Genomic DNA, 19,307 nt, shown 5'->3' with positions numbered 1-19,307 from the left:
AGTTAGAAATTAACGGAGCGGAGGGTCAGTTAGAGATTAATGGCACTGAGGGTCAGATAGAGATTAATGGAGCTGAGGGTCAGTTAGAGATTAATGGGGCTGATCGTCATTTAGAGATTAATGGAGCTGAGGGTCAGTTAGAGATTAATGGCACTGAGGGTCAGATAGAGATTAATGGGGCTGAGGGTCAGTTAGAGATTAATGGCACCGAGGGTCAGTTAGAGATTAATGGGGCTGTGGGTCAGTTAGAGATTAATGGCATTGAGGGTCAGTTAGAGATTAATGGTACTGACGGTCAGTTATAGATTAATGGGGCGGAGGGTCAGTTAGAGATTAATGGGGCTGATCGTCATTTAGAGATTAATGGGGCTGTGGGTCAGTTAGAGATTAATGGGGCTGTGGGTCAGTTAGAGATTAATGGCACTGAGGGTCAGTGAGAGATTAATGGAGCTGAGGGTCAGTTAGAGAGTAATGGGGCTGTGGGTCAGTTAGAGATTAATGGAGCTGAGGGTCAGTTAGAGATTAATGGCACTGAGGGTCAGTTAAAGGTTAATGGCACTGAGGGTCAGATAGAGATTAATGGGGCTGATGGTTAGTTAGAGATTAATGGGGCTGTGGGTCAGTTAGAGATTAATGGCACTGAGGGTCAGTTAGAGATTAATGGGGCTGGGGGTCAGTTAGAGATTAATGGGGCTGTGGGTCAGTTAGAGATTAATGGCACTGAGGGTCAGTCAGAGATTAATGGGGCTGAGGGTCAGTTAGAGATTAATGGCACTGAGGGTCAGTTAGAGATTAATGGGGCTGTGGGTCAGTTAGAGATTAATGGCATTGAGGGTCAGTTAGAGATTAATGGTACTGACGGTCAGTTATAGATTAATGGGGCGGAGGGTCAGTTAGCGATTAATGGAGCTGAGGGTCAGTTAGAGATTAGTGGGGCTGTGGGTCAGTTAGAGATTAATGGCACTGAGAGTCAGTTAGAGATTAATGGAGCTGTGGGTCAGTTAGAGATTAATGGCACTGAGAGTCAGTTAGAGATTAATGGAGCTGTGGGTCAGTTAGAGATTAACGGGGCTGTAGGTCAGTTAGAGATTAATGGGGCTGTAGGTCAGTTAGAGATTAATGGCACTGAGAGTCAGTTAGAGATTAATGGAGCTGTGGGTCAGTTAGAGATTAATGGGACTGAGGGTCAGTTAGAGATTAATGTGGCTGTGGGTCAGTTAGCGATTCATGGCGCTGAGGGTCAGTTAGAGATTAATGGAGCTGAGGGTCAGTTAGAGATTAATGACACTGGGGGTCAGTTAGTGATTAATGGGGCTGTGGGTCAGTTAGAGATTAATGGGGCTGTAGGTCAGTTAGAGATTAATGGCACTGAGGGTCAGTTAGAGATTAATGGCACTGAGGGTCAGTTAGAGATTAACGGAGCGGAGGGTCAGTTAGAGATTAATGGCACTGAGGGTCAGATAGAGATTAATGGAGCTGAGGGTCAGTTAGAGATTAATGGGGCTGATCGTCATTTAGAGATTAATGGGGCTGATCGTCATTTAGAGATTAATGGAGCTGAGGGTCAGTTAGAGATTAATGGGGCTGTAGGTCAGTTAGAGATTAATGGCACTGAGGGTCAGTTAGAGATTAATAGGGCTGAGGGTCAGTTAGAGATTAATGGCACTGAGGGTTAGTTAGAAATTAACGGAGCGGAGGGTCAGTTAGAGATTAATGGCACTGAGGGTCAGATAGAGATTAATGGAGCTGAGGGTCAGTTAGAGATTAATGGCACTGAGGGTCAGAGATTAATGGGGCTGAGGGTCAGTTAGAGATTAATGGGGCTGAGGGTCAGTTAGAGATTAATGGGGCTGTAAGTCAGTTAGAGATTAATGGCATTGAGGGTCAGTTAGAGATTAATGGTACTGACGGTCAGTTATAGATTAATGGGGCGGAGGGTCAGTTAGAGATTAATGGAGCTGAGGGTCAGTTAGAGATTAATGGGGCTGATCGTCATTTAGAGATTAATGGGGCTGTGGGTCAGTTAGAGATTAATGGCACTGAGGGTCAGTTAGAGATTAATGGGGCTGAGGGTCAGTGAGAGATTAATGGAGCTGAGGGTCAGTTAGAGAGTAATGGGGCTGTGGGTCAGTTAGAGATTAATGGAGCTGAGGGTCAGTTAGAGATTAATGGCACTGAGGGTCAGTTAAAGGTTAATGGCACTGAGGGTCAGATAGAGATTAATGGGGCTGTGGGTCAGTTAGAGATTAATGGAGCTGAGGGTCAGTTAGAGATTAATGGGGCTGAGGGTCAGTTAGAGATTACTGGGGCTGTGGGTCAGTTAGAGATTAATGGCGCTGAGGGTCAGTTAGAGATTAATGGGGCTGTGGGACAGTTAGAGATTAATGGAGCTGAGGGTCAGTTAGAGATTAATGGCACTGAGGGTCAGTTAGAGATTAATGGAGCTGAGGGTCAGTTAGAGATTAATGGCACTGAGGGTCAGTTAGAGATTAACGGAGCGGAGGGTCAGTTAGAGATTAATGGCACTGAGGGTCAGATAGAGATTAATGGAGCTGAGGGTCAGTTAGAGATTAATGGGGCTGATCGTCATTTAGAGATTAATGGAGCTGAGGGTCAGTTAGAGATTAATGGCACTGAGGGTCAGTCAGAGATTAATGGGGCTGAGGGTCAGTTAGAGATTAATGGCACTGAGGGTCAGTTAGAGATTAACGGGGCTGTAGGTCAGTTAGAGATTAATGGCACTGAGAGTCAGTTAGAGATTAATGGAGCTGTGGGTCAGTTAGAGATTAATGGCACTGAGGGTCAGTTAGAGATTAATGTGGCTGTGGGTCAGTTAGAGATTCATGGCACTGAGGGTCAGTTAGAGATTAATGGAGCTGAGGGTCAGTTAGAGATTAATGGCACTGAGGGTCAGTTAGAGATTAATGGAGCTGAGGGTCAGTTAGAGATTAATGGGGCTGATCGTCATTTAGAGATTAATGGGGCTGTGGGTCAGTTAGAGATTAATGGCACTGAGGGTCAGTTAGAGATTAATGGGGCTGTGGTTCAGTTAGAGATTAATGGAGCTGAGGGTCAGTTAAAGGTTAATGGCACTGAGGGTCAGTTAAAGGTTAATGGGGCTGTGGTTCAGTTAGAGATTAATGGCACTGAGGGTCAGTTAAAGGTTAATGGCACTGAGGGTCAGATAGAGATTAATGGGGCTGTGGGTCAGTTAGAGATTAATGGAGCTGAGGGTCAGTTAGAGATTACTGGGGCTGTGGGTCAGTTAGAGATTAATGGCGCTGAGGGTCAGTTAGAGATTAATGGGGCTGATCGTCATTTAGAGATTAATGGGGCTGTGGGTCAGTTAGAGATTAATGGCACTGAGGGTCAGTTAGAGATTAATGGGGCTGTGGTTCAGTTAGAGATTAATGGATCTGAGGGTCAGTTAGAGATTAATGGCACTGAGGGTCAGTTAGAGATTAATGGGGCTGTGGTTCAGTTAGAGATTAATGGCACTGAGGGTCAGTTAAAGGTTAATGGCACTGAGGGTCAGATAGAGATTAATGGGGCTGTGGGTCAGTTAGAGATTAATGGAGCTGAGGGTCAGTTAGAGATTAATGGGGCTGTGGGACAGTTAGAGATTAATGGAGCTGAGGGTCAGTTAGAGATTAATGGGGCTGATGGTTAGTTAGAGATTAATGGGACTGTGGGTCAGTTAGAGATTAATGGGGCTGGGGGTCAGTTAGAGATTAACGGGGCTGTAGGTCAGTTAGAGATTAATGGCACTGAGGGTCAGTTAGAGATTAATGTCACTGAGGGTCAGTCAGAGATTAATGGGGCTGAGGGTCAGTTAGAGATTACTGGGGCTGTGGGTCAGTTAGAGATTAATGGCGCTGAGGGTCAGTTAGAGATTAATGGGGCTGTGGGACAGTTAGAGATTAATGGAGCTGAGGGTCAGTTAGAGATTAATGGGGCTGATGGTTAGTTAGAGATTAATGGGACTGTGGGTCAGTTAGAGATTAATGGGGCTGGGGGTCAGTTAGAGATTAACGGGGCTGTAGGTCAGTTAGAGATTAATGGCACTGAGGGTCAGTTAGAGATTACTGGGGCTGAGGGTCAGTTAGAGATTAATGGCGCTGAGGGTCAGTTAGAGATTAATGGGGCTGTGGGACAGTTAGAGATTAATGGAGCTGAGGGTCAGTTAGAGATTAATGGGGCTGATGGTTAGTTAGAGATTAATGGGACTGTGGGTCAGTTAGAGATTAATGGGGCTGGGGGTCAGTTAGAGATTAACGGGGCTGTAGGTCAGTTAGAGATTAATGGCACTGAGGGTCAGTCAGAGATTAATGGGGCTGTGGGTCAGTCAGAGATTAATGGGGCTGAGGGTCAGTTAGAGATTAATGGGGCTGAGGGTCAGTTAGAGATTAATGGGGCTGTGGGTCAGTTAGAGATTAATGGCACTGAGGGTCAGTCAGAGATTAATGGGGCTGAGGGTCAGTTAGAGATTAATGGGGCTGAGGGTCAGTTAGAGATTAATGGCGCTGAGGGTCAGTTAGAGATTAATGGAGCTGAGGGTCAGTTAGAGATTAATGGGGCTGTGGGTCAGTTATAGATTAATGGGGCGGAGGGTCAGTTAGAGATTAATGGAGCTGAGGGTCAGTTAGAGATTAATGGGGCTGATGGTCAGTTAGAGATTAATGGGGCTGAGGGTCAGTTAGAGATTAATGCTACAGACAGCAAGGCTTGCTGTTTATGGAAAGGGAAGATTGAGAGGATTAGGTGAGAGGTAGGGGATACTAACTTGTGATAGAAATACTAAAGATAATGGAATGCCCATGTTAGATGTTGATAGGCTGAAGAGGTGTCCTGTTGATTTTCTCTTGCATATACATCAGAAACCTCCTCCAGATGACCTGGATCCCATCAAAAGCCAGAAACGCTGTTATAATCGGACAACTGGGGGAAGAGGCCGGATTCTCTGCTGATCTGGGAGTCACCCACCCAGGGTCTGGGAAGAGTCAGAGGCCCGGGCTGAGCTGGCTTTGGTACCTTATAGATTTCCTCCTTCTCCTGTTTCAGGGTCTTCAGCTGCTTCTCCAGGGTTCGGAGCTGGTGATTCTCCGACTCACTCTTCCTCTTGACCTGCTCATCATTATCCAGCTGGTTCTCTGGGAAAAAAAAACACAACAGGCCTGTGAGTCTCAGAACCCAGCGTCCTGAGGAGTTTCTTAGAGGAGGGTGAGATCTCAGAGGGCTGTTAGTGTGGGTGGAGGTGTGTGCGGGCTGGTCAAAGACGAAGCGACAAAACAGGTAGGACCCCACAGGTCAGGGACGCGAAGACCACAAAGCTTAATTGGGTGCACCGTCTTAACATGTCCCTTCCACTTCACTCGATAAACTCCCCCCAACCCCCACAAACCCACTAAGTCCCACAAATTCCACAGCCATTAACTGTTACTGTCACTGCATCTGTGTTGGTTACTCCAAGACAGGGACAGCACAGGGTTAGATACAGAGTAAAGCTCCCTCTACACTGTACCCTCATCAAACACTCCCAGGACAGAGACAGCACGGGGTTATATACAGAGTAAAGTTCTCTCTACACTGTACCCCCATCAAACACTTCCAAGGCAGGGACAGCACGGGGTTAGATACAGAGTAAAGCTCCCTCTACACTGTCCCCATCAAACACTCCCCAGGACAGGGACAGCATGGGGTTAGATACAGAGTAAAGCTCTCCCTCTACACTGTACCCCCATCAAACACTCCCCAGGACAGGGACAGCATGGGGTTAGATACAGAGTAAAGCTCTCCCTCTACACTATCCCCCATCAAACACTCCCAGGACAGGGACAGCACGAGGTTAGATACAGAGTAAAGCTCCCTCTACACTGCCCCCCATCAAACACTCTCCAGGACAGGGACAGCATGGGGTTAGGCACAGAGAAAAACTCCCGTTACACTGTCCATTATCAAACACTCCCATGGTGATACAGCATAGAATTAGACAGTGTAAAGATCCCTCAACACTATCCCACTGTTTATTAGTCTGTAAAACTATAAGGCATGGGAGCAGAAGGAGGCCATTCAGCCCATCGAGTCCACTGAGCTATTCAATGAGATCATGGCTGACCAGGTAATCCTCAACTCCATTTTCCTGCCTTTTCCCAATGATCCATCCTGATTCAAAACCAGTGTCTCTCAGCCTTGAATATACTTAACGACCCAGCCTCACAGCCCTCTGGGACAAGGAATTCCACGGATCCACTCCCAGCTGAGATAAGAAATTCCTCCTCATCTCTGTCTAAGCGTCTGATTCCCTTACCTGATGCCCTGATGCCCTCTGGTCATCGACTCTCCCACAAGGGGAAACAACCGTTCCACATCTCCCCTGTCAAATCCCGTAACAATTTTGTGTGTTTCCATCCGACAGACCCTCAATCTTCTGAACTCCAAAGAGTTCAGTCCCAATGTACTCACTTTCTCCTCGTTAAAAAAACATATCCAGACCTGGAATCAATCTTGTGAATCTCTTTATGACATACTCCAGCCTTTCCTCAGATGAAGGAACCAAACTGTACTCCAAGTGTGTGATCTAATTGGTTCCTTGTGTAGTTTCAGTAAGACATCTCCAGCCTTATCTTTCATTCTTTTTGAAATAAAGGCCACCATCCCACTTACCTTCCCTATTACCTGCTGAACACGGGATGTTAGCTTTTTGTGATTCACCCCAAACCCCTCCGCGTTGCAGCTTTCTGCAGTCTTTCTCCATTGAAATAATATTCAGCTCCTCTGTTCTTCCTGCCAAACTCAAATATTCTGCCTGCCAAGTTTTTGCCCATTCGATATCCCTCTTGTGCCATCAAGTCATCCAGCACGGAAACAGACCCTTCAGTCCAACCAGTCTGTGGAATTTTTTTAGATTACTTACAGCGTGGAAACAGGCCCTTCGGCCCAACAAGTCCACACCGACCCTCCAAACAGCAACCCACACAGACCCATTCCCCTACACCTCACACTACAGGCAATTTAGCGTGGACACTTCTAAATTGTTCCATGCCAAACATAATCTCCAAACTAAACTAGCCCCACCTGCCTGCTCCTGGCCCAAATCCTTCCAAACCGTTTCCTATCCGTGTCCTTATCCAAATGTTTTTTAAACGTTGTAATTGTCCCCACATCCACCACTTCCTCAGGAAGTTCATTCCACACACAAACCACCCTCCCTTAAAAAACAACTGCTTCTTACATTGTTTTAAAATCTCTCTCCTTAAAAATGTTCCCCCTATTCTTGAAATCCCCCATCTTGGGGAAAAGGGACCTACCCCTCAACTCTAACTATACTTCTCCTTATTTTATAAACTTCTATCGGGTCACCTCTCAACCTCCTACGCTCCAGTGAAAAATGTCCCAGCCTACCCAGCCTTTCTTTATAACGCAAACCTTCCATACCCTGCAACATCCCGGTAAATCTCTTCTCAACCCTCTCCAGTTTGATCATAGTCTTCCTATAACTTGCCTTCCCACCTATTCTTGTATCAAACATAACCCGGGCTGCCGGAATTCCACTTTCCACATCAGGACGAGTTGGACCGAAGGGCATGTTTCTGTGCTGTTTGACTCTATGATCACTGAGCACGGTGGCTGAGTGGTTAGCACTGCTGCCTCACAGCACCAGGGCTCCAGGTTTGATTCCAGCCTTGGATGACTGTCTGTGTGGAGTTTGCACACTCTCCCCGTGTCTGCGTGGGTTTCCTCCAGGTGCTCCGGTTTCCTCCCACAGTCCAAAGATGCTCAGGTTAGGGTGGATTGGCCATGCTAGATTGCCCATGGTGTTCAGGGATATAGAACATAGAACATCGAACATAGAACATTACAGCAGTACAGGCCCTTCGGCCCTCGATGTTGTGCCGCCCTGTCATACTAATCTGAAGCCCATCCCACCTACACTATTCCATGTACGTCCATTTGCCTGTCCAATGACGACTTAAATGCCCTTAAACTTGGCGAATCTACTACCGTTGCAGGCAAAGCATTCCATACCCTTACTACTCTCTGAGTAAAGAACCTACCTCTGACAGCTGTCTTATACCTATCTCCCCGCACTTTAAAGTTGTGGCCCCTCGTGTTTGCCGTCCCCATACTTGGAAAAAGGCTCTCCTTGTCCACCCTATCTAACCCTCTGATTATGTTGTATGTCTCTATTAAGTCACCTTTCAACCTTCTTCTCTCTAATGAGAACAGCCTCAAGGCCCTCAGCCTTTCCTCGTAAGACATTCCCTCCATACCAGGCAACATCCTAGTAACTCTCCTCTGCACCCTTTCCAAAGCTTCCACATCCTTCTTATAATGAGGTGACCAGAACTGAACACAATACTCCAAGTGTGGCCGTACCAGAGCTTTGTACAGCTGCAGCATAACCTCCTGGTTCCGGAACTCAATCCCTCTATTAATAAAGGCCAAAATACTGAATGCCTTCTTAACAACCTTGTCAATCTGGGTGGCAACTTTCAGGGATTTGTGTACATGGACACCGAGATCTCTCTGCTCAACTGCACTCCCAAGCATCCTACCATTAGCCCAGTACTTAGCATTCTGATTCCTCCAGCCAAAGTGTATCACCTCACACTTGTCCACATTAAACTGCATTTGCCACCTCTCAGCCCAGCTCTGCATCCTACCTATGTCTCTCTGCAACCTACTACATCCTTCATCACTATCCACAACTCCACCGACCTTAGTGTCGTCCACAAATTTACTAACCCACCCTTCTAAGCCCTCAGCCAGGTCATTTATAAAAATGACGAACAGCAGTGGACCCAACACCGACCCTTGCAGTACGCCGCTAGTAACTGGATACCAAGATGAACATGTTCCATCAACTAGAACCATCTGTTTCCTTTCAGCAAGCCAATTACTGATCCGAACTGCTATGTCTCCCATAATCCCATTCCTCTGCATTTTGTACAATAGCCTACTGTGGGGAACCTTATTGAACGCCTTGCTGAAATCCATATACACCACATCAACTGGTTTACTCTCATCTACCTGTTTGATCACTTTGTCAAAAAACTCAATAAGATTCGTTAGGCACGACGTACCCTTCACAAAACCGTGCTAACTGTCCCTGATCAGATTATTCTTTTCTAGATGGTTATAAATCCTATCTCTTATAAACTTTTCCAACACTTTACCAACAACTGAAGTGAGACTCACTGGTCTGTAATTACCAGGGTTGGCTCTACTACCCTTTTTGAACAAGGAAACCACATTTGCTATCCTCCAGTCCTCAGGCAGAATTCCTGTAGACAATGATGATTTGAAGATCAATGCCAAAGGCTTGGCAATCTCCTCCCTGGCTCCCAGAGGATCCTAGGATAAATCCCATCCGGCCCAGGGGACTTGTCTATTTTCACACTCTGCAGTATTTCTAATACCTCTTCCTTGTGAACCTCAATCTCTTCCAGTCTAGATGCAAGTATCTCTGTATCATCCTCGCCAACATTTTCATTTTTTATAGTGAACACTGTTGAAAAATATTTATTTAGTGTTTCCCCTATCTCATCTGACTCCACACACAACTTCCCACTGTTAGCCTTGATTGGCCCTAATTTAACTCTCGTCATTCTTTTATTCCTGACATATCTATGGAAAGCCTTAGGGTTAACCCTGATCCTATCTGCCAACAACTTCTCATGTCTCCTCCTGGCACTTCTGAGCTCTCTTTTTAGGTCTTTCCTGACTTCCTTGTAACCCTCAAGCATCCTAACTGAGTTTTCACATTTTGTCCTAACATAAATCTTCTTCCTCATCTTGACCAGGGATTCCACTTCCTTAGTAAACCACGGCTCACGCGTTCTATATCTTCCTCCCTGCCTGACAGGTACACACTTATCTAGGACACACAGGAGCTTTTCCCTGAATAAGCTCCACATTTTTAATGTGCTCATCCCCTGCAGCTTCCTTCCCCATTCTACGCTTCCTAAATCTTTCCTAATTGCATCGTAATTTCCCTTCCCCCAGCTGGAACTCTTGCTCAGTGGAGTACACCTATCCCTTTCCATCATTTAAGTAAACCTGACAGAATTGTGATCGTTGTCTCCAAAGAGCTCATCTACTTCCAAATCTAACACCTGGCCAGGCTCGTTACCCAGTACTAAACCTAAAGTGGCTTCGCCCCTTGTTGGACTGTCTACATACTATGTCAAGAAGCCCTCCTGCACACACTGGACAAAAATTAACCCATCCATGGTACTCGTACTGTAGTGATCCTAGTCAATATTTGGATAGTTGAAATCCCCCATGACAACTACCCTGCTTCTCTCACTCCTATCGCAAATCATCTTTGCCATCCTGATGTGCAGGTTAGAGTGAATTGGCCATACTACATTGTCCCACAGTGCCCAGGGATGTGCAGGTTAGAGTGAATTGGCCATACTACATTGTCCCATAGTGCCCAGGGATGTGCAGGTTAGGGTGGATTGGCCGTGCTAAATTGTCCCATAGTGCGCAGGGATGTGCAGGTTAGGGTGAATTGGCCATTCTACATTGTCCCATAGTGCCCAGGGATGTGCAGGTTAGGGTGGATTGGCCGTGCTAAATTGTCCCATAGTGCCCAGGGATGTGCAGGTTAGGGTGGATTGGCCATGCTAAATTGTCCCATAGTGCCCAGGGATGTGCAGGTTAGGGTGGATTGACCATGCTAAATTGTCCCATAGTGCCCAGGGATGTGCAGGTTAGGGTGGATTGGCCGTACTAAATTGTCCCATAGTGCCCAGGGATGTGTAGCTTAGGTTGGATTGGCCATGGGAAATTGTCCCATAGTGCCCAGGGATGTGTAGGTTAGGGTGGATTGGCCATGGGAAATTGTCCCATAGTGCCCAGGGATGTGCAGGTTAGGGTGGATTGGCCGTGCTAAATTGCCCCATAGTGTCCAGGGATGTGTAGGTTAGGGTGGATTGGCCATGCTAAATTGTCCCATAGTGCCCAGGGATGTGCAGGTTAGGATGGATTGGCCACAGGAAATTGTCCCATAGTGTCCAGGGATGTGCAGGTTAGGGTGGATTGGCCGTGCTAAATTGTCCCGTAGTGCCCAGGGATGTGCAGGTTAGGGTGGATTGGCCATGCTAAATTGTCCCATAGTGCCCAGGGATGTGCAGGTTAGGATGGATTGGCCACAGGAAATTGCCCCATAGTGTCCAGGGATGTGCAGGTTAGGGTGGATTGGCCGTGCTAAATTGTCCCATAGTGCCCAGGGATGTGCAGGTTAGGGTGGATTGGCCGTGCTAAATTGCCCCATGGTGCCCAGGGATGTGCAGGTTAGGGTGGATTGGCCATGCTAAATTGCCCCATAGTGCCCAGGGATGTGCAGGTTAGGGTGGATTGGCCGTACTAAATTGTCCCATAGTGCCCAGGGATGTGTAGCTTAGGTTGGATTGGCCATGGGAAATTGTCCCATAGTGCCCAGGGATGTGCAGGTTAGGGTGGATTGGCCGTGCTAAATTGCCCCATAGTGTCCAGGGATGTGCAGGTTAGGGTGGATTGGCCATGCTAAATTGTCCCATAGTGCCCAGGGATGTGCAGGTTAGGATGGATTGGCCACAGGAAATTGCCCCATAGTGTCCAGGGATGTGCAGGTTAGGGTGGATTGGCCGTGCTAAATTGTCCCGTAGTGCCCAGGGATGTGCAGGTTAGGGTGGATTGGCCATGCTAAATTGTCCCATAGTGTCCAGGGATGTGCAGGTTAGGGTGGATTGGCCGTGCTAAATTGTCCCATAGTGCCCAGGGATGTGCAGGTTAGGGTGGATTGGCCGTGCTAAATTGCCCCATGGTGCCCAGGGATGTGCAGGTTAGGGTGGATTGGCCGTGCTAAATTGCCCCATAGTGTCCAGGGATGTGCAGGTTAGGGTGGAGTGGCCATGCTAGATTGTCCATGGTGTTCAGGGATGTGTAGGTTAGATGCATTAGTTAGGGGTAAATGTAAAGTAGTAGGTTCGGGGAATAGGTCTGGGTGGATTACTCTTCAGAGGGTTAATCTGAATTTGTTGGGCCAAAGCGCCTATTTCCACACTGTGGGGACTTTATGATTCACGTCTGTTATAAATAATTGTGGCCCAGCACTGACCCCTGTGGCACTCCACTAGTTACAGACTGCCATCCTGAAAATCTCCTGCCTCACCCCAACTCTCTGTTTTCTATTGTTTAACCAATCCTCCACCCTCTGCCAATATTCCACCGCTGAATCCATGGGCGCTAACGCTCAGTGAAGGCAGTAGTCTGCCGGTTTGCTGGATTGATACGAACACGGTGAACCCGGGGCTTACCTGCCAGTCTCGTTTTCAGGATCTGCATTTCTTCTTTCAGACTTTTGATTTCCATTTCTTTCTTGGCCGTCCCTGAGCTGCTGTGACCGACTGCGGCTTTCTGCAGAGATTCTGTCACATGGAGAGAGAAAGTTAACAATCGCAGAGGGCTAAAGGTCATGTGGCCCCCACCGCTCAGTGATTCCTCAGAGAGAAATCAGTGCAGATCACTGATCAACCTCATTGCAATGCCCCAGGGGTAACAGCCACAGCTGTCCATGTACACTGTAAGACTGTTAACATGCTTAGACCCACGTGACTGAGAAGGATTCACTGTAATCTCCCTGAAACCCTGGATTGGAAGCCAACTCACACATTCTGATGAAAATCCTATGCAAGACACTCAATTCGATTAAGTTCATAAGTGTTATTTTATTTATGAAGCACGCAGATCCCTTGATTAGATTCCAGTCTCTCACTCAATCCCAAAGGGTTTGTTTTTCTGGATACATTTGCAAAAGCACTTTGAGTAGATTCCAACCTATTATTTACTCACTGGAATGTACCGTTCTATATGTAAACCTCCAGAACCCCACAATCAGATTCCAGTCTGTAACTCACTTCCAGGTATTTTATTCTGTATATAAACCACCCCGAACCCCTCAGTTAGATTCCAGTCTGTAACTCACTCCCGGGTATCTGTTATTCTGTATATTAACCCCAGCGGACCCCTCGATTAGATTCCAGTCTGTAACTCACTCCCGGGTATCTGTTATTCTGTATATTAAACCCACTGGACCCCTCGATTAGATTCCAGTCTGTAACTCACTCCCGGGTATCTGTTATTCTATATATTAACCCCAGCGGACCCCTCGATTAGATTCCAGTCTGTAACTCACTCCCAGGTATCTGTTATTCTGTATATTAACCCCACCAGACCCCTCAGTTAGATTCCAGTCTGTAACTCACTCCTGGGTATCTGTTATTCTGTATATTAACCCCACCGGACCCCTCTTTTAGATTCCAGTCTGTAAGTCACTCCTGGGTATCTGTTATTCTGTATATTAACCCCACCAGACCCCTCGATTAGATTCCAGTCTGTAACTCACTCCCGGGTATCTGTTATTCTGTATATTAACCCCACCAGACCCCTCGATTAGATTCCAGTCTGTAACTCACTCCCGGGTATCTGTTATTCTGTATATTAACCCCACTGGACCCCTCGATTAGATTCCAGTCTGTAACTCACTCCCGGGTATCTGTTATTCTGTATATTAACCCCACCGGACCCCTCGATTAGATTCCAGTCTGTAACTCACTCCTGGGTATCTGTTTTTCTGTATATTATCCCCACCGGACCCCTCTTTTAGATTCCAGTCTGTAACTCACTCCTGGGGATCTGTTATTCTGTATATTAACCCCACCAGACCCCTCAGTTAGACTCCAGTCTGTAACTCACTCCCAGGTATCTGTTATTCTGTATATTAACCCCACCGGACCCCTCGATTAGATTCCAGTCTGTAACTCACTCCCGGGTATCTGTTATTCTGTATATTAACCCCACCGGACCCCTCTTTTAGATTCCAGTCTGTAACTCACTCCCGGGTATCTGTTATTCTGTATATTAACCCCACCGGACCCCTCGATTAGATTCCAGTCTGTAACTCACTCCCAGGGATCTGTTATTCTGTATATTAACCCCACCGGACCCCTCGATTAGATTCCAGTCTGTAACTCACTCCCGGGTATCTGTTATTCTGTATATTAACCCCACCGGACCCCTCGATTAGATTCCAGTCTGTAACTCACTCCCAGGGATTTGTTATTCTATCTGAAAACCACCTCGAACCCCTTGACTAAAAACCAATCATTTGCAGATAATACAAGGGTACAAACTTTGACAATTTTGATTTGGTTTCCATGAGCAATTTGTAACAATGAATGAGTTAAAATCGAGATGGTGCATGTGAAGTGAAGCATCTCCAATTTTCACCTTGGAGTCTGTGATTCAGCTCCCTCTTGTCCATCTCCAGCTGCTTTATCTGTATCTCAAATGCCTCAGCCTCCCGGTTGTCAAGTGAAGTGCTGCCCCAAGCGTCTCTCAGACAGCCGCGGTCAGACAGTGAGCTGGAGGAGATGGAGAAACCGGTCACGTGAAGCATTAACCTCTGCCAAAAAGCCTCCTACCAGTCCCCTGCCAACTCCATTTTGCATCAGGAAATGGTTTCAGGCCATTGGATTCTGCAAAGGGCGTTTGCCTTATCAGCATTATGGCTGAAAATGTGTTGCTGGAAAAACGCAGCAGGTCAGGCAGCATCCAAGGAACAGGAAATTCGACGTTTCGGGCATAAGCCCTTCATCAGGAATGAGGAAAGTGTGTCCAGCAGGCTAACCCTGTTCCTTGGATGCTGCCTGACCTGCTGCGCTTTCCCAGCAACACATTTTCAGCTCTGATCTCCAGCATCTGCAGACCTCACTTTCTCCTCCTTGTCAACATTATGGCCATAGCACTTAAAGACTCATGTTCCAACACTAATTATGTCCTCAGTACAACTGCTATAGTGGCCGCTACTCTGTTACATGGAGGATATTATTAAACTGGAGAGGGTCCACAAGAGATTTACCAGGATGTTGCTGGGAATGGAGGACTTGAGTTGTAAGGAAAGGCTGGATAAACTGGGATTTTCTTCACTGGAGCATAGGAGGTTGAGGGGTGACTTCATAGAGGTTTATAAAATCATGAGGAGCATTAAGAAGGTGAATGGCGAGTATCTTTGACCTTGAGTGGGGGATTTCAAAACTAGGAGGCATAAAGAGTCATGCAGCACAGAAACAGACCCTTTGATCCAACTTACCTAGGATTCCCAAACTAAACTAGTCCCATTTACCTGCGTTTGGCCCATTTCCACTTAAACCTTGTCCCTGTCCAAATGTCACTTAAACATTGTAACTGTACCCGCATTCACTACTTCCTCTGGGTTCATTCTACACACAAATCACCCTCTGTGTGAAAAAGAGGACCCTCGCGTCCTTTTTTAGTCTTTCCCCTCTCATCTTAAAAATATGCCCACTAGTTTTGAACTCCCCCGCTCTAGAAAAAAGGCAACTGCCAAATATGCCCCTTATGATTTTATAACCCTCTGTAAGGTCACCCCTCAGCCTCCTTGGCAACTTTTTCACACAGAGGATGGAATGAGCTGCCAGAGGGAGGCTGGTACAATGGCGACATCTGGATGGGGACATGAATAGGAAGGGTTTGGAGGGATATGGGCCAAGTGCTGGCAAATGGGACTAGATTAGGTTAGGGTATCTGGTCAGCATGGAGGGGTTGGACTGAAGGGTCTGTTTCTGTGCTGTATAACTCTATGACAATCGTGGGTGGCACGGTGGCACAGGTGGGCAGCACGGTGGCACAGTGGTTAGCACTGCTGCCTCACAGCGCCTGAGACCCGGGTTCAATTCCCACCTCAGGCGACTGACTGTGTGGAGTTTGCACGTTCTCCCCGTGTCTGCGTGGGTTTCCTCCGGGTGCTCCGGTTTCCTCCCACAGTCCAAAGATGTGCGGGTCAGGTGAATTGGCCATGCCAAATTGTCCGTAGTGTTAGGTAAGGGGTAAATGTAGGGGTGATGGGTGGGTTGTGCTTCGGTGGGTCGGCGTGGACTTGTTGGGCCGAAGGGCCTGTTTCCACACTGTAAGTAATCTAAAATAAAAATGCCAGGGACTGACCATCTCCAATAAAAGAGAATCTAACCATCACCTTGACATTCACTAAAATGACCTTCACCCTCAGGTGATCAGAACCTGAAGTGAACCAGCCTTATGAATACAAGAGCAAATCAGAGGTTAGGAATCCTACAGCGAGTAACTCCCCTCCTTACTCCCCCTCCCAAAGCCTGTCCCACCATCCACAAGGCAGGAGGGTGAGGGAATACTCCCCACTTGCCCCTGGATGGGGGCAGCTCCAACAACACTCGAGAAGCTCGACACCATCCAGGGACAAAGCAGCCCCCTCGCTTGATTGGCACCACATCCTCACTCCCTTCCCCACCGACGCTCAGTCGCAGCAGTGTGTACCATCTACCAGAAACTCACCAAAACTCCTGAGACAGCACCTTCCGAACCCACAAGCACTCCCATCTAGAAGAACTGAGGGCAGCAGATACATGGGAATACCACCTCCTGCAGCTCGCCCTCCGAGCCCCTCACCATCCTGACTTGGAAATATGTCGGCGGCTGTGTTAAAATCCATGAACTCCCTCCCTAATTGTCTACCTACACCATATAACTGCAGCGGTTCAATCAAACAGCTCAACACGGCTTTCTCAGGAGAGTTAGGATAGACGACAAATACTGGCCTGGAGCACAGTGCCCACCTCCTACAAAGGAACAAAGAAGGACCAAATCCGTGTTCTATGTTCACGATCATTGTGTGAATTTTTGCAGTGCATCTTGAAGATGGTACACACTGCTGCTACTGAGGTGGAGGGATTGAGCACGCAGTGCCAATCAAGCGAGGGGCTGCCTTATCTTGGAGAGTGTCAAGCTTTTGGAGTGTCACTGGGGCAGTATCCATCCAGGCAAGTGGGGAGTATTCCCTCACCCTCCTGACTTACGGCTTGTAGATGGCGGACAGGCCCTTCGGGTCTGGGGGACGTTAGGCTCAGTTTGTTCCCTGGTTGTAACTCACCAGTTGGAAGTGTATGTGAACCCAACGAAGGGCAGGTGGAGTCCAGAGAACGCACCCCGGCTGGAAGGAACCGTCGAGTCCTGAAACACACAAGGCAGACAGTCAGAGACCCCTGGAAGAGACAGGACTCAGTGAGGAACTGTCAGATGATGGGCATAGGCACGAATATGGGAGAAATTAATAGGCAGATGGAAACATATCCTCAGAACCACAAAGATGATGCACAACAGAGTTAAATATAGAGGAAAGCTCCCTCTATACAGTTCCCCCATCAACCACTACCAGGACAGGGACAGCACGGGGTTAGATACAGAGTAAATCTCCCTCTACACTGTCCCCCATCAAACACTCCCCAGGACAGGGGCAGCACAGGGTTAGATACAGAGTAAAGCTCCCTCTACACTGTCCCCCATCAAACACTCCCCAGGACAGGGGCAGTTCAGGGTTAGATACAGAGTAAAGCTCCCTCTACAATGTCCCCCATCAAACACTCCCCAGGAGAGGGGCAGCACAGGGTTAGATACAGAGTAAAGCTCCCTCTACACCGTCCCCCATCAAACACTCCCCAGGACAGGGACAGCATGGGGTTAGATACAGAGTAAAGCTCCCTCTACACTGTCCCCCATCAAACACTCCCCAGGACAGGGCAGCACAGGGTTAGATACAGAGTAAAGCGCCCTCTACACTGTCCCCCATCAAACACTCCCTAGGACAGGGGCAGTTTAGGTTATATACAGAGTAAAGCTCCCTCTACAATGTCCCCCATCAAACACTCCCCAGGACAGGGGCAGCACAGGATTAGATACAGAGTAAATCTCCCTCTACACTGTCCCCCATCAAACACTCTCCAGGACAGGGGCAGCACAGGGTTAGATACAGAGTAAAGCTCCCTCTATACTGTCCCATATCAAACACTCCCCAGGACAGGGACAGCACGGGGTTAGATACAGAGTAAAGCTCCCTCTACACCGTCCTCCATCAAACACTCCCCAGGACAGGAGCAGCACAGGGTTAGATACAGAGTAAAGCTCCCTCTACACTGTCCCCCATCAAACACTACCAGGACAGGGGCAGCACAGGATTAGATATAGAGTAAAGCTCCCTCTACAATGTCCCCCATCAAACACTCCCCAGGACAGGGACAGCATGGGGTTAGATACAGAGTAAAGCTCCCTCTACACTGTCCCCCTATCAAACACTCCCAGGAGAGGGACAGCATGGGGTTAGATACGGAGTAAAGCTCCTTGTACACTGTCCCCCATCAAACACCCCCAGGACAGGGACTGCACGCGGTTAGATACAGAGTAAAGCTCCCTCTACACTGTCCCCCATCAAACACTCCCAGGACAGGGACAGCACGGGGTTAGACACAGAGTAAAGTTCCCTGTACACTATCCCCCCTCAAACACTCCCAGCACTGGGTTGATACAGAGTAAAGCTTCCTATACACTGTCCCCCATCAAACACTCCCAGGACAGGGACAGCGCGGGCTGTGCTGCTCCATTTTCTGTACATCGTGTCCTGCGCTGAGTGTCTCGGGTTGCCTGGCCGTGACCTCTCGCACAGCTCCGTGACAATGCCGTTGTGTAAATGTGGGGCTGTTGTTAAGTGAGGGGAAGTGACGGCCTAGTGGGCTGTTAACCTGGAGATGTAATCTGGGGGCCTGGGTAGAATCCCACCACGGCAGACAGTAAATATCTGGAACAAGGAGTGTTGTGACGATAGGAATCGATTGTCGGACATTCCTGGTCTGGGTCGCTATTGTCAAGCTGCCACCCTGACCTGGTCTGGGCCTACGCGTCGCTCCAGATCCACAGTGTCGTGGTTGACTCTTCACTGCCCTCTGGGCCTGACCAGCAACACCCAGGAATGATGAAAGACTGGGGTCGGCTATCTGGCTCCCGACAACCGAGCCGTTCTCCCCAACCCCACCCCCCCAGCAACGCTGCCACTCACCGCCAACTTCAGCACATCGTCGTCCACGTCGAAGTTAGATGTATCGGTGGGGCTGGTGACCTCAGGGATGTAGGGTGGTGGGCACTCGCGGATACGCTGCCAGTCGATGCCAGCGAAGAAGGGGTGGCCCTGCAGGTCTCTGATGCCCGCCTGACCCAGCCGCCTGTCCTTGCCACACACCAGCTTGGCGATCAGGTCCTGGGCCTCCTCCGAAACGTCGCTGATGTCCGGCGGGAATGACAACTTATCCTGCGGGAGAGGGGGTGATGGGAGAGGGGGCAGAGCAAGGCAGGAGAGTGAGCAGATATATCCACTGCCCCCCCCCCAGCCGTTACATGACGCCTTTAACAGAGAACCTGGATTGCTCAGACTGTAAGAT

The 19,307-nt window shown here is 48.2% G+C and overlaps 1 protein-coding gene across 2 annotated transcripts in view; it reads right to left on the bottom strand.

Moving 5' to 3' along the window:
• LOC132836325 (serine/threonine-protein kinase MRCK alpha-like) overlaps positions 1–19,307 on the bottom strand; it is a 148,687-nt gene that overhangs the window by 75,316 nt on the left and 54,064 nt on the right. For both annotated transcript variants that reach the window (XM_060855755.1, XM_060855756.1), the window contains exons 8-12: positions 18,929–19,177; positions 16,973–17,052; positions 14,278–14,411; positions 12,306–12,416; positions 5,032–5,150 (exon numbers count right to left, since the gene is read on the bottom strand). In XM_060855755.1, the coding sequence (XP_060711738.1) occupies positions 5,032–5,150; positions 12,306–12,416; positions 14,278–14,411; positions 16,973–17,052; positions 18,929–19,177 (693 nt within the window). The remainder of the gene's footprint in view (positions 1–5,031; positions 5,151–12,305; positions 12,417–14,277; positions 14,412–16,972; positions 17,053–18,928; positions 19,178–19,307) is intronic.

This window comes from Hemiscyllium ocellatum, chromosome 46, assembly GCF_020745735.1.
Source record: "Hemiscyllium ocellatum isolate sHemOce1 chromosome 46, sHemOce1.pat.X.cur, whole genome shotgun sequence".
NCBI lineage: Eukaryota > Metazoa > Chordata > Chondrichthyes > Orectolobiformes > Hemiscylliidae > Hemiscyllium > Hemiscyllium ocellatum.
This window is presented reverse-complemented; position numbering and strand designations above follow the sequence as displayed.